Here is a 15582-nt window from a genome sequence, read left to right as displayed (position 1 = left end):
ATGTTGACAAACGTAGACAGATGCCCAATTTGGTTTCCTTTGAAGATGTATTAGTTTTTAAATCTCCAGTGTGAGTGCCCCTGGTCTTTATAATTATTTCGCATTGTGCTGGCAGAAGCGCGAAGCTGGAGCGCCGCGGCAGGTACTAGCACTGAGGCAGAGGAGGAGCAGTGCCTGAGCCGTAGCCCGCTAGAGCAGGCACATCTCCTAAATGGATGCAGTGCTCGGAGGGGCAGGGCCAGCGCTGCTGCAGTACGATTCACGCGACTGTAATGTTCATCTCGTAATAAGAAACTCTCCTGCACGTATTTCTGGTGGGATTGAAAATTTCCCAGTAAACCTCTTAGTGAGGCTGCTGAATTAAAAAGAGGAGCGACTTCTTAGGTGGTGAGGCCTGCCGGAGCCGCACCATCGCTGCAGGCGGAGCAGGAGCTGCTCCAGGCCGCGGCGCTCCCGCGCCCAGGCGCATCCTGACGCTGGGTGTCAGGTGCTGGGGGGCCAGCGGACCCATCTAAGAGCTCTCGGTCTCTTGGGATTTGCCTTCACGTTCAGTAGGAACGCACCCAGCGCGCTGCAGCTTCGGGTGAAGCCAGGGGTGCGTTTTGTGTCCAAACCGAGGTGTTTTCTGCATGAAAGGGGAGCCCGCTTTAGAGCCCCATCCTCCTCCTGGCTTGCACAGCTGTGAAAGGAGTGGACCTGGGAAGGAGCGGTGCTTTTGTGCGGCGCAGTTATGTGTTTAACATAATAAATGTTTATTGTCCTCTGGAGCAAAGGAGCAATAGGCTAAATTATAGCCCGGGGAGGGAAAGCTAGAATCATGAGGTATAGGCTGTTAATTATCTTTTTTTTTAGCTGTCATAATGTACTGGCGTTTGCCTGCAGCTCACCCCCTCCCACTGCTCCATTACCTCCACCACCACTATCTCTAAAATATCGGCTTCCCGTGCCGCTGCGCCCTCCTCCTCTCCGGCCTCCTGCTCTTTCATTTGTAAGGCATCTCCGGCCTCCTGAGAGATTTGTGACTTCTCTCCCAGCAGCCGCTTACGGTGATAAAGGCCCTCAGACTGCCTCTCTCTGATTAATCAGCCCTCGTGCAGCCTCGATAGGGTGTTAATTTGTAAACTCAGTGGACAGGCAGCCGTGATAAGCCTCCGCAGCTGCTGTGTGTCTGCCGGGGGGATGGGCAGATAAGGCTTCAGCCCTGGGATGCAGCCAAGAAATATTTTGGAGCAGTGAATTAGAAACAACAACAACAAAAGAGCCTTCTGCAGAGGCACTCCTTTGAGGTTGCTGCGGGTAATACAGCCAGTTTCAATAGCAGCGGACAAGAGCCGCCTTCCTGATGAGCTCCCTGACCCCCAGCCTGGGAAAGGGCCACGTCAGGATCGCATCCGTAACTGGGAACTTCTGTGGGAGGGATGTCCGTGTGTGGCACGTCATGGTCCGGACTAGGAGGACGCCGCAATCTTCTCTCTTGTGTGTTTATTGCGGTTAGCCTGATCCTTGTCAGAGAATTTGCCTCTGGTTTGGCAGAGGGCTGTCTGGCAGGACGTGTCACCTGCAAAAACGGGGTGGACACAAAGGGCGTCCAGAACAGCATCAGTATCAAATGATTTTTGAGCATCCCCAAATGTTTGCTGTGTGGTGTTCACATATAGCGCTATACAGGGTCCGCTACATATCCCGCGTATGGATTATGAATGAGGCGGCGGCATTTCCCCTGAGCAGCAGACCATCCTGAGAGGTCTGAGACCACGGCCTGTTGCAGCGCTCTGAGGAACAGCAAAGCGTGGCGTTGGGCGCTGAAATACCTCGGCAGATGGGCACGGGCTGCAGTGATGACAGGCTCGTATTCTGCTTACCTGTTCAAGGTGGTTGTGCCGACTGTTTCTAGCGTGCTCGTGCAATTTTCCCTTTTTTATTGAATCGATTATGTTTTTTTCAAAAATTGAAAGGAGATATTTCACTGAATTTGTATCAGCTCTTTGGTTCAGCTGAATCCTAATGATTCTGCCATTGTTGGCCTCCCTAATTGTTCTAATATTATCTGACAACACGCAACAGACCATGGAAGCGGTTCCTTCCCTGTCTGCCAATGCAGGTTGTTCCTCAGTACATTTTTGAACTGCAGCAATTCTCCGGCAGACAGTGACCTTTTTATGAAATCAAATGTCTTGCAAAACCCTCCTGGTCTCTGAACTGTGATTTATAGCCATTTGTATTGGAGAAGGCTGCAGGTGGGATTTGGGTGACACATAATTGGTTAAAAGATAAAATAAAATGAAGGTTGCCCTGCTGGTACAGTGATGGCAGGAGCTACAGGAATGAATTGCTTGGCAGTGCGGAGCCTGGCCCTCCTCCTCCCGCCCTCCACCGCCGGTTGCCAAGTCCTGTCTGGCAGGCCATTACAATGATAAATGCAGGTAGCTGGCAAAGACCACAGCTGAGAGTTTGTTCTAGCGTGCCAAGCCCTGCTTGGCATTCCCAGTTGGTGCCAGCATTTGCACTCTTACTCAGTTTGACGGAAACCAGGACATGAGGTGTGAATTTATGTCCGCATCCTTCCAGGAGAGAGTTGGGATAATGAAATGCCAAGGCAGCCCTGGGAGCAGCAGAGTAATTTGGTGGGTACCAAACAACAGTCTGCCACCTGTCATTCGCAGTGCAGTCCCTGCTCTCCCCCGTCACTCTTCCCACAACGCAGCCTTTGAATTATAAGAAGTTTTAGGTAGTTCTGCAAAGAGCGCGCTCTTCGTTCCATTTGATTTAGTGCAAATAAAAACCCGTATCCCAGCCAGATAGCCTGGCTAGATAGTTGCAAGCTGTAATGACAATAATACAAGCTACTGTAGTAGTACGTTACACAGCGTTCCCAGCCTTTAGTATTTGTAGGCAGGTTTTCCCTTTTTTTGGTAGCAAAAGCTAAATCGGTAATCAAGTCGGTGGTTGCCTAAGTCAATGTCTGGGTAATGGAAAAATTGTAAATGTGGAAGTCCAGGCTGAAAAGCCTGCCTGTTCAGGAGGGGATCAGCTCTCAGGAAGAGGCATCAGATCTCTGTTGTCCGAGATGTTTAAAAACAGGTCGCACAAAGCCCTTTTCTAAGTGTATCATGGAGAATTGTTTTTCACTGACTGGGGCGTGTATCGGTTGCCCTTAACATGGGCACGTTGCTGCCTCTGACCTGCGGTGGGACGCCGGGAGAGGACTGTCCTCTGGATGCCATTCGTAGAGCAGAGTAGCCAGAAGCTAAGTCAACGGCGTTGTCCATCAGCACAGAAGTAAAAACACCCCAGTGCGAGAAAAAGAAGAGCAACGTCTACTTCACATTCTGCTTTTTCTTTTTTCCTGCTAACTATAGCTGGCACTTGCTTGGTGGGAATAAGCCAGGCCACGGAGCACACAGACATGTATTAATGGGCAAAGCAGTGCTGGTTAGAACAGCCGAGAGCCAGGAGTGTAAAATCAAGGTAGGTTTTGGTAGCAGTTTGGGCGCTGAGGTTTGAGGGAAGAGGATACTGAGATACAGACCAAGTGCACCTTAATTTAAATTAGGACATGCAGGCACAACAACATGAAGTATTTTGGCTGGGTTTAATGAGGGACAGCTGGAAATGTTCTGTTCTGGTCGGTGTCTCTGCAAACAGCTGAGGGACCTTTTGCAGCTGTACGACTAGCATTGGTGAGGCCCAGGAACTCCCCAGCTTCCTCCCTTCTCCTCCTTTACTAAATTTTTGTTCAGTGCATGTATTTATTTATTTATTGGAGCTGAGCTGGGAAGGAGAGGGAGTTTGATCTTTTCCTTTGGGAGACAGCAACTGCTCAGAGGAAGATGAATCATAAAGCATGGCTAATGGAGGGAATAGGAAGGGGAAAACTCTGGGCTATAGCCGTTCTCCGGGGGCTGGAGGGATGGGTTGAGAAGAGAGGGAAGAGGAGTTAGCAAGCCCGTGCCCCGAGGCTCTGAGAGCAGCCGTGCTGGAGGTCAGGCACCCCGCTGCTCTCCAGCGTTAGGTCGCCCTTCGTCACGGTACGAGGCACATCTGCGCAATAAGCCGACGGACCGCAGCAGCCTATGTTTAAGAATTACAGTTGTTGCTTAATCTAAACTAGTTTGATCTATCCCAAAATGGTTGTAAAACGATGGGGAACGTGCTCTGGATTCAAAATGGTGTTATTTTAAGCTTATCACTGTGTTGCTAAAAGAGAAGGTCCAAACCAAAACCATAATGTTGAACTTGTGGAGAAGCAATGGGCTTGGCTCCTCGTTGCCCTGCGCTGACTGAATCAAAGTGTCTACGCAGCGTTTCCTTCGGTGCCTTCCAGTCGTCATCCGCTTTGCCTTGCTCTCCGTTTGCCATCATGCAAATTCAGTGTAATTCAGTGGTGAATTGGGACCGGTGATCTCGGCTTCTAGGCTCTCTGTGGCCTAATTTAATTCTCTGTTCCCAGACTTGTGCTAGCTTCTCAAAGGGGTTGTTGCAAAAAATAGTCATGGTTATATAAACTGCTGAGAGAAATCAGCGTTCTCGGAAGAAAAGGTGACGAAGAGAGGAGTGCATTGTGAAAGGCCCTTCCCAGGAGTGGAGCAGTACGGAATAGGCATGTGCTAAATGAACGCGAGGTGGGAACCTAAACAAGTATGTGGCTGTAGGAAAGTACAGTCCAAGAAGCTTTTTGTTTCTAGCGGACCTCCTGTAGAGTGAACTGTCATGCAAGATATGGAAGACGCATCAGTACCTCCCAGACACGGCCTTGAATCAAAATTGAACTAGAAGTATCTGGGGCATTTAAAGCATTGCCATTTCAATAAGTAGTTGCGTGTTCGGGGTGTTGGTGCTGCGTGTTCCACCGTGACATGTTATGGTGTAGCTAAAGGCACAACTGAAATTTTAGGATTGTTGCTAGAAAGCTGGAGATGTGTCCAGCATTCATTCGTGCTTAGGGAATATTATTTCTTAGTAGTTCGTATTTGCATTGGACATCAATAGCCAGAATTTCATCAGTGATCCTGACCATCAGCTGGAACTAGATTTTTTTAGAACAACCTGGTCACCATTCCAGTATCTAAATGGATTTTCAGAAATGCTCCATCCCCGGTAGCTCCGGTCGGGTTGGTGCCCCAAGGGCAGCTGCTGAGCGCTGAGCCCCCTTGAAAGCCCCGGCTATAAATTCTGCGTGAAGGTCTCGGGAGGGAAGGGGCCGGGCGAACCTCTGCTGTCAGGCGATAATCACGAAATGCAGTCTGGGTTTGTAGAAGTCCAGCGTGTATCCCGTTCCCCCTTGCTTAACCCCTCAGGCAGCTGGGCTGCGCTCCGTCCCAGCCAGCCGCGTACCGCGCTGCTGGGCTTTCCTAGAAGGTGTCGCAAAAAGGTAGTTCGTGTACTTCCTACTCCAGCTTTTTTTCCTGTGATGGTGCATGAAATGCCTGACTCGCAGGTCTAACTTTCCTTTTGTCTTCTTAATCAAGCCGTGATTTCCCTCCAAAAATCGTCCTGGTTTTGAAAAACCGTAGGTTCCCTCGAAACCTCCCCTCCCAACGCAGGCAGCGTTACCGGCGGTTGCTGCTGTATCCCGGAATGCGTTGAATACTTTCTTGGTCTTAAGGGTGAATTTTAGTTTGTTTTTTGTGTGCGTGTGTGTGATTTCTAGGCTCCTCTTGCACCTTCCCATATGTATCAATTTCCATTTCCTATAGAATAATCACAACCCAAACAATACCTTCCTGTTTTCGTTATTGTTCTCGCGTTACTGAACGGAGGGGTCTGGTATGAATGACTTACGGAATCAGCTGGAAGCTAGTAAAGCAATACTGACATAGGCTGAAATTCTCCGCTAGACGAGGGATCAAGTGGCATCGGCGTGGTAGGTAAAAGCAGGGGAAACGGATCAAAGGGAAGAATGAAAATTGATCCAGATTTTCAGGTAGTGTCCGTGCTTTATGCTGAACGTTTCTTTAAGCGTATCCAACACTTCTAGTTTGAAAATCTCCTGGAGAAGGGTTTTCTTGAGAGCTTTTTAGTGCTTGCTGAGTTCAGTAGCGGTGTGAAACAGTCTCTTGAGACCGGCTCTTGGCTGTCTAGAAGATAGGCAGCCATCCAGAAATAAAATATAAACCGTGTTTTACTGCCTATCATACTGGACTCGAATTTGGAGGGAATGCTTGGCTTTTGCCCTGTACAAAACGTACCTACCCGGACCCGCGCACCGCGTGCTCTTGCTCCTCGCGAACCAGAACTGCAGCCTTAATTAGCAGCTTCCCAATGCCTTGTGATCAGGCGCCTGAAGTGCCAGGCTTGGATCCGGCGTTGGGCGCTCCAGCCGGCTGCCTGAAGATCCGCAGAGCTTCTGGTCTGGGTGATAAGGAACGGTTTTATTCCCCGTTAGCCATTTTATTGGCTACGGAGAAAGGAAGGGGAAAAAAGTAATTACTGTGAGGCCTGACATAGTTTATAATGCTGTCTCTGTCAGATGATGTTGTTCTGTTATGTATAATCATTAAATTATTAATCTGTAGGAGCTCTTACACCTTTCGGCTGCCCTGGGTTAGTGGGAACCAGGATGAATGAGGCATGGACTTCATCATGTCTCACTGTTCACCTTCAGAGGAGAGGGCGTGCTACCTCCTTCGTGGTTACCGCCTTACGTTTTGAGGAAAAAGCTGCCTCTGCGAAGCTTTTGGTGCTGAAAATTGATTCGGTGTTTATATGTGCTAGGTTCAAGGGGAGGAAGGATGAGGGGCTGGAGCACCACTCCTCCGCTTGCTCTTCGCAAAGCAGAAAAGGGTAGAAATGTTGTTTTTCTCTGCAGTGTGTTCAGCCATGTTTCACACTGTCACAGAGCTGGGTGGAGACGTTTTCCCCTTTAGATCTGTTGTAGAAAAGAAAGAAAATCAAAATGGGACAGAGCATTGCTAACTTTGTTGAATAAACCACAAAGGGGGACCTGCAAGGCTTGGTGCAGATCTTGGCGTGTCATCGGAAGGGTGCTGGGTCTGAGAAGTTCCAGCAGCGAGAGGCGACCGCGGGGACTGTGCTGCTCTGAAATCACTGGGGTGTGTTTCGCTTGTGGGGCAGCTGATGGATGGGCTTAAAACGCAGAGGTCCTTATCGGGGGTGAGGGTGGGACTTTGCAAGCAGCAGCTTTATGAAAACGTGCCCGTCTTGGGCTCTGCCGCGGTGCTCCGTGGCGGAGGGAGAGGAGCGGCGAATGTGCAAGGAAGGGTAGCGGTGTCTGTGAGCCGCAGGCCGGGGAGGTCTCCCTGCCTTATCCAGCAACAAAAAGGAATTTGGGGGCAGTGAAAGACTTGAGGGGTGCGCGGAGCTGCCCCAGCTGCCCTCGGCCCCGAGGGGGCCCTTCAGAGGGAGACGGGCAGAAGGCAACGAGAGGGGGAAAAAAAGGAAATTTCTAGTTTCATTTTGTAATCAAAAAAAGTGTGATTTCCTGGGATGGCTTGAACCCTTCCGCACAAAGGACTCCAAATGCCTGGTTTTGCTCACAAGGGAAGATTTCCACTTTTTTTTTTTTTTTTTTTAATCCCTTCTTAAACATATGCAAATGATTTGCTTGAAACAGCAGAAGATTTGGGAGGGGACACGTTTTAGCAGATGCGTTGGTTTGCTGGGTTTTTTCACTCATTAGTGGGCTCCCTCAGACACATAGGTTTTATTGTATGCTTCCTTTAAAGGGTGACTGATGGCATTGAATGATGTATTCAGGCTCTTCCTCCCGCAGCTTCCCTCCTGCCTTTACAGCAGCTCGCAGAATATCCTATAGCACAGGCATTCACTGTTTCAGAATGGTGCTCATGCCAAAAACTGCTCAGATCTGGAGCTAGAAATCACCAGAAGTGAGAGCAAAAGTTACTGTAAACTCTAGGTGTGAAGGTTTGTGTCTGTAAACTGTGGCTGTGATGTTGAAAACGTTGCTCTGTAAATGTTGACTCTGATTGTTGAAGGCGGTGGCACATACTGATATCAGAAGACTGAGCAATAATCCGTGTGTTTTACTTTCTCTTAAAAGTGAATTTTCTTGCTTGACTTCCTTAAACGTTGTTTTTATATAGTCTGGACCTGTAGCGCTGAGATCTTTAGCTCATGATTAAACAGCGCCAGTCTATATTAAATCCTCGTTACTGAATTACGCAGAAGGGAGCGAGCTGGTGGTTGCCATAAAGCGGTGTCGGTGGGACTTTCCAGACCGGGCGAAGCATAAAGCTTCTCCCAGCTGGGGTGGCTGCTGCTGCCGGAGCGGGGCCGGCAGCTGGTGGCTTGCTGCGGACGGCACCCCGGGACGGGCGGCTCTCCCCAGCCCGCTGCCGGCGCGCGGGCTCCCTTCGTGGGCCGCACACCCCACACCCCGGCGTCAGCAACCAGCACGTAGGATCTGTGGCTCAGCTGCCGATTTACTGCTTGGCCTTTAGTGCAAGCCACGCCGAAGTTTCATTGCCTGTAAAATGGGGGAATCTTATTTATCCACCTGCCACGTGTGCGAGTGCTTACGGAGTGCTTTGAGGCTAGATCCTGGCTTTGTGTAAGCTGTTAGTATGGGTGAGTTCCCAGAGCCTGCAGATGTGTTCTGCATCCGTGGTGACTTTGTGTTGATTATAAGTGAAAAAATCTCGTAACAATGGGTTGTAAATTCAGAGTTGGCTGTCAAACGTTTTATGCACCACTGTTGTTGCTGCTGTGTGACGCTGTTACACTTTCTTTGCAAACCAGCCTAGGCAAAACCTTGTTTAATCCTGGTTCTTCCTCTCTTTAATCCATGCAGTGAAGGGATCGTGCAGGTAACTGATTTTCCCTAAGATTTTAGGATCCTTTTGCTGAGCTGTGTAACGATCATACATGCCACAGCTACACGTGCAGCTTTGTCGTGGACATGATTCAGAATTTCTTTCTTATGTGTCTCAGCCTCAACGTATTTTTCATGTTGTTTTCCCTCTCTTTTTTATGCATTTGCATTCAGACAGACATTCAGTGCTTGCAGTGCCACTTTCCTTAGAAATAACATTAATGGATCACTTTCTTGCTTCTTACTATATCTCATGCAGATCTTCTTGCATTTTACTATTTGTTTTTTTCCTTCTGAGTCGTCATTTAAAATATGTAACAACGTGTTACAATTCATAGTGCTCTTTATCATGCAAATCTCCCGAGGCACCTTAGAATAAAATCAATAAAATCAAAAAGAAAATCAACTTAGTTCAGCCATGTGTTGAATTAATTCATTGTTTTTAAAGCAGAGCCAGGGGAGAAAGGCTTTTTTCACTTTCAATATCTTTTGCTCTTCAGCTTTGTACTTCGCCCCATTTTATTCGGGCAGCAGCCAGCGCCAAAACGTTGATGGTAGTTTCAGCTATCTTGTAGATGGTAGCGATGTTGATCGTGCTCCCTGCTCCCAGGCCAGCTTTGATTCTGTAGAGGCTACTTGCTATTTTATCAGATAGCGAGGAGGAAAAGCTTTTGCTGAAATAGGTTCACTGTTTGATATCAGCGGGGGGAGGGAAGGAAGCCATCAAATTAACTCATAAAAGCTTTATTTACGATGAATGGACTTTTTTCCCCTGTCTGTCATTATCATCTTGTCTGTAACCCAGTGACCCTGATTATCATGAAGCTGTTTACAAGGTTTAGGTTAATTGGATTTCTTTAACTATTTCCCAGAGCTGTGAGGAGCACAAATGCACTGCCGTGGAGTTCAAACAGCATAGTGCGATCCCGTTTGCAAGGAGACGGGCTTCTTCCAGGAGGAAGTCGTTTTATTTCATACTCAACCAAGTGCATAGCAGCATGTACCTCTCATTTGGCATAATGTTAAATAACACCCTCTTTCATACGGATGTGTTCAGTTGCAACTTGTGTTTCCAATACACAAATTACATTTTGCATGTTCAGCAAGAAATGAGCTTATTTTCAATGAGAGAGGCTTTGAGATTTTTTTTTTTTTCCTTCAGCTTGATAGCAGTTTCACTGGTTTTGTTTTTATATGAGGAATCATGGATAAAATAGCTGTGCATTGCATGGCTGCCTAAATAAACGAGACAGGAGGATATAGTTGGGTGAGATCAGGACAGTACTTGTATACGCTTTGCTTTCATCTTCTTAGGATGCATGCTTATTCTTTAATGGCACAACATTGCACCCTCCAGGTGCAATGTGTAATTGCAGGTCTACAGATAACAGACTTGGTTTATGAGCTGTGTTTTTGTGAGCGAGCCTTCCTAAATTCTCCTTTAGCATTACTCACCCTCTTTTTCTCTTTCTTTTTCAGGCTTCTGTAGGCTCTGAGAAGCTGTTCTCCCCTGCAGCAAATAAAGGTAAGTAATCTGAAGAAATGCTTCCCTTATCTTTGAGCAAGAGGTTTGAGTTGTGAATCCATATCGTGCGAATAGCAGGACATCAGTTTTGCCAGGGCCTTTAGTTTTGCCACACACATTGTCATAAAGATCAGCTTTACAGGCTTGTGATGATTAAGTTAAAATTCAGAGCTGCGTTGTCTCAGTGTGGGGTGGGAGCTCTTCCCTCCCAGTCAGATTTGTAACAAACGTCTTAGGGAGAGGGATTACTGACAAAGGAGAAGTCAGCCTTTCCTGGAGGGGATATGCTTTTCCCTCTAATACAATCAAATCCTCATTTCTTTTAAACAAATCAATATTTCAGTGTTATCTGTATTATCCTTACAAGGGCTCGCGCATCCCTCTCCTGCCGCCAGTGCACACAGAGCGTTCATGTCTGTATGTCTTCAAAGGGAGCTGGAAGGTGCTCAGCGCGTTGCAGGGTTTCGGCTCCTGGCTCCCGCTATTGCGATTAATTGAGAGTTACCTGTGATACGCGCCGGGTGTTGCTAAGAGACTGCGCCGGTTCAGATTCCCCTTGGGAGGTACAGTGACATCTCTCTAAATACGCCAAGCCCTCCTTTGAGGGCTCGGTGCCGCCGTAAAACAGGGCTACTCCAGCTCCATGTGTTCCCAGGCATAATCTCACTGAGATGGATACTGGGCAAAAATACCGACGAAACAGCCTGGGAGAGGGCAAGCGTGGTACCCGACGGAAAGCGTTGTGCTGGGAATGGGTCTGTTTTATTGTGCGAGGAGGTTGGTGGCGTGGCTCTGAATCGTCGGGTCGTCCGGCTGTTCTGCAGCATTCCCGGTACTGGGCTGCAGAATAACATCAGTTCAGAGCGATCATGAATTGTAGGGACATGCAGATACCCCAAAGAGGGGAGATGAGGCCCATTAATAAGAAGTGATGAAATAACCTTCGTGCATTATTTTAAGAGGGCCAAGAAAGGAGTAATTTGCAGTTGTGTAGGAGTAGGTGCTGGCCATGGAAAGGCGTTTTGGTGGTTGTGTGCTCCATCACCTGGATCCAGGCCCAGTTTATAGCTGGGCTCTTTAGCAGCGGTAAGTATTAGGAATTCTCTTTCTTTCCAAGCTTTGTGGATTTTCAGTGCCAAATGTGGAAACCGATGACAAGCCCATTATGTTATTACATTTGCAGATATTTTTACAAAAGTATGCAGCTTTATCTGGGGGAAGGAGGGAAGTTTAAATAAATGGCGGGGAAGAGCATTTCTCTTCTCTCAGCCTTGGCTCGCTGATAAGGCAAACCAGATTGCCCATACGGCACTGCCTCAGCAAAACAAAAATCTTGCCATCCTGCATAAATGCATGGCACAGAGATCTGCTGGAGAGGCTTATGTTGAAGCGTTAGCAGCTTTGTTGGCTCCTCCTTCTGCTGAAGCCTGAGATCCCCCACCCCTTCGTATCACGGAGCAGCTCAGCAACATGAGTTTTCAAAATACCTCCCTATCAGGACGTCAAATGTGTGAATGCCTGTGAATTTGCTGTCTTGAAGTTTGTGTTCCCTGCTGTCTATATCCCTGTAACTTAAGCCTGTTCCCGTTTGCTTTACCGTGGGTGTAGACGTTGCCAGCTTTGGGAAGGTTTGGGCTCAGATCACAATTTGTGTCTCGGACTTCTCTCTTGCCCTGGCCCTGTACCGGTGGAGCCTTGCTGACGGGCACGGGCTGCGATCGCGGGCAGGCTCTGCTGGGGGCTACCTCGGCGTTTGGCACTTGCGTTGAGAGGTGAGAGAAATTCGCCTCCGCGAGATTTTGTGCAGAAACCCAAACAGTGCTAAATTCTACCCCTCGCCCTGTTATCCCTCCCGCAATGCAAGAGCCAGATTTGTCTCTCGCACATGCAAATGAACGCCGCTCCGACGCGACCAGGCTCGGTGATGCCATATGGCCGGGAGAAAGTGACTTCCAAAGCGTTGCACTTAAATTCCTTTTGTGAGATAAGAGCGTTGATTTAAGGCCCGTGTTCTTCAGGGCTGGAGCCGTGGTGGCTGCGCGGGGAGGGGATTAGCCCGACACGGTTTCCTGATGGGCACACGCGTGGCGCGGCACGTGCTCATCCTCTCCCGTGGGCATTTGCACCGTGCCCTTCTTTTGTAAACACTTGCGGCCTTTTTGAGAGATACGAACTAGCAAATCTGCGCTATCCGTGCTATAGCTTTTATTGAAGGTAACCAGGCTTTTAAAACACAATAAAGCGGATTCGTTGTCTGGTGCAACTCCCCCTGTTCCCACAAACTTTCCCTGGGGATGCGTTTGGCCCTGCGTATTTGTTTTATGCTGTCCTAGTTTATCAGCGGCTTAGCAATGCAATTAAGTATAAAGATAGACGGGTTTCGCTTATTTGAGGCTGGAACAGCTGTAAAACGTAACCTTTGACCAGATGTCACAGCTCCACAAAAGGCCGGAGGAGCAGCCTCTTTTGTCTGGGGCTCTCTGGGTGACGTTTGTCTTCGCCCCCTCCCCGCCGGGGCTCCGCAGCCGCCGCGCTCCTCCTCCTGACACCGGTTCATCTGCAACAACAGATGCACGGCGTGGATGTCCACTTCGGGGACCGGTCGCTATTATGCGGGGGAGAGAGGTGTCCTGACCCGGGGTGACCTCGGTAGTCACAGCTGTGAAATAGGCTAAATGGGGCACTTGGAGCTTCAAGGAGAAGAGGAGATTAAATCCTCTGTGTAAGGAAATAATAATTAAAACTAAAAGCAGAGAATCCCTGATCTGCTGTGCTGACAGGCCTTTGTTTTCTGATGCAGAAAAGCATTTGTTCAGCCAACTTGTCACTGCAGCAGAGTTACAAGGGCATTTGCTGCCGAGAGCCGGTTGTTACATCCTCCTGGTGAATAAATCAATAAACAAATAATAAAGGTCTGTTTGCTCTCTCATGCAGCTCCTTTCTCCCAGGAATCTCCCAGCCAGTCCTTTGCTCTTTCTGAAGGGCAAGAGCCAGGCAGGGCCGGGGAGGCGTCGGCGACGGCCGGATCCGGCCCTCTGTCCCCAGGGTGGGGGGGCGGAGGGAGCGATGGCGACCGGCAGGAGGGCAGATGCGCTGCGGGTCTGGGGAGGCTGCAGGGACGCTCGCCCCTGAGGCGCTGGAAGGACCTCTGCCTGCCTGCTGTGATGATATTTTTAAGCGTGTGCGGGTAAGATAGCTTGTATTTGAAGGAGTTGAGTGTTGGGTTCCTGCTGCTGGTGCCCTCCTGCAGCGGGCTTCCCTGATGGGTCTGGCCGGAGGCGGCTGAGCCTTCTCCCACCTCTCCTTGCTCCAGACCTGCTGAATGCCGGGGAAAGCGGGAGAGGTGGTGCCTTTTCTACCACAATAACCTTGCAGCTGCGGCCCGGGAGACCTGCTGCGTCCCCAGCCTTTGGGCCACTGTTGGGTTAGGGTGGAATAGGCATCTCGAAGTAGGTGTTCCCCAAATGGCTTTAGTGTTGGCCAAGGGCTCTGCTGAGGAAAATCTCCATCGCAGAGCAAGTGGAGGTGGGCAGCAGCTCAGGTGTCTCCATTCATAACCCCGGGCCGGCCGTGGGCGTGGAGGTGCCGCCTGCGAGATGAAAGGGGTGTCCAGGACCCCCAGGCATCAGCCAGGATGCCCATGGAGGGGCCAGACCTGCGCAGCCACGGCTGCCCTGCGGTCCCAGGGGACACTGGGCAGCAGCGAGGGGACAAGGGCTTTGAAGTTTGTTGAAGCTGAGTACGTTGCTCCTATCTTTGGATCAAAATCAAGCTGGATGCAGAGGGAGCAGTGTAATCCATCTGTCTGGGGGCACGGAGCGACTGGCCGGGACCCGGCTCTGCCCCGGGCTGGCTGGGGGCTCGCTGAGCTCCATGCCTCGATTTCCCCCTCCTGCAAAATAAAAACTAATGCTTGTCAGCCAAGTGCACTGAGAGACTTAATTAATGAATGTTTATCAAGCGATTTATCAAGAGATCTTTTTAATGAGAGATTCCATAAACAGTGCAAGGCTTCATTTTCATAGCAATAATAAATGACAGTGAAAATAAGTCTTATCCTTCCCCTGCAAATGCACCCCCCAGGAAAAAAAGGTTGCTTACCCTCCATTCTCCCTTCTCCCTGGGTTTCTAGGCGGAGGGCTTTGAAGTGCTATCTTTCATCATGAACTGTACAGATCCTCAAAGCTCTGAAGCTCACAGCCTGTGTCTTATCCCTCTGACAAGAGGGAGGCAAGCTTTCTCGGTGTGCAGGTCGTAATTGTCAGCCATGGGATGCGCCGCAGCCACCCGCCCCAGCGGGCTAATGCAGCTTATGGTTCTTTGAAGTTCCCTCCCTTTATTTTCTGTCCTCTTGACCACAAAACTGTGCCTTGGGCCAGCAAGAGAGATTTCTTGTTCAGAGATGACACTGAGCCCTGACAAGCGCATCTGAACCAGAGAAGAACCCTTGTTCCTCTGAGATCACTGCTCCATAATGTCGTTGCCTTAGGGGGACTGTCTCTCCTTTTTCTCTCTGCTGCTTCTCTTCCTTTTTTTTATTTTTTTATTTTTTTTTAATTCAGCACTAAACTGTCACACTAAATCATTTTAAAAGCTGGAACTACACAACCTCCAGTGTAGGACATGCTGTTAAAAACTGATGGTTATTACTGTGAGATGGGGTGAGAGGGGAAAGGAGGGGCAGCGGGGCAGGGGCAGGACGGGAGGGCAGCAAGTCAGCTCTCCAGGAGGAACCTGTAAGTGCCCGGTGAAGCAGAAAACAGCCTGAAGGCAGCTGAGCTCAAAACAACATGCTTGGCGCAGGTTTGCAGCAGCACAGCTTAATGGTTGCTCAGCGCTGGCAGGGGAATCGAGCGCCCCGTGTCTCCTGCGCTCGCCGTGCTGCTTGTGTGCTCTGCTCGCCTCTGGTCCTGTCCCCGGGCCTCCCTCTCCAGGTGTCAGGGCCAGAGACCCTGTCTGGGCTGGGACAGCATCTCCTGCATCAAGTTCACCTCTGCTTCAGGGCCTCTACCTTACTGTGCCGGGATGCAGGGCTTTCCGTCACAAGGAGGTCTGCGTAGACACAGGGCAAACAGGCCTCGCAGCACCCCCTCAGGCAGTTAGCTGTGTTTTACGTGAGTGGAGGTCAGGAGAGAGATCATGAATTTTCCCGGTTTTCTTGCGTGGGGCCCGCAGCAGGGTCTGAGATGCAGGGAAAGCAGAGATGCGTCCCATCTCCTGATCTCGGTCTCATCCCGAGGTTCTGGTTACGTTTTGATGCGGTCAC

The 15582-nt window shown here is 49.5% G+C and overlaps 1 protein-coding gene across 18 annotated transcripts in view; it reads left to right on the top strand.

The window, feature by feature from the left end:
* The window catches only part of FBRSL1 (fibrosin like 1), a gene marked incomplete at its 5' end in the record, with an annotated part of 551881 nt that overhangs the window by 481703 nt on the left and 54596 nt on the right, over positions 1 to 15582 (top strand). For 17 of the 18 annotated variants that reach the window (XM_082325239.1, XM_082325250.1, XM_082325246.1 and 14 more), the window contains one exon: positions 10271 to 10316. In XM_082325239.1, coding sequence (XP_082181365.1) covers positions 10271 to 10316 — 46 coding nt within the window. Of the gene's footprint in view, positions 1 to 1308; positions 1872 to 10270; positions 10317 to 15582 lie in introns of those variants that run through there. The other variant, XM_082325244.1, reaches the window with a different exon arrangement.

This window comes from Platalea leucorodia (assembly GCF_965183815.1).
Source record: "Platalea leucorodia genome assembly, chromosome: 12".
NCBI classification, from domain to species: Eukaryota; Metazoa; Chordata; class Aves; order Pelecaniformes; family Threskiornithidae; genus Platalea; species Platalea leucorodia.
This window is presented reverse-complemented; position numbering and strand designations above follow the sequence as displayed.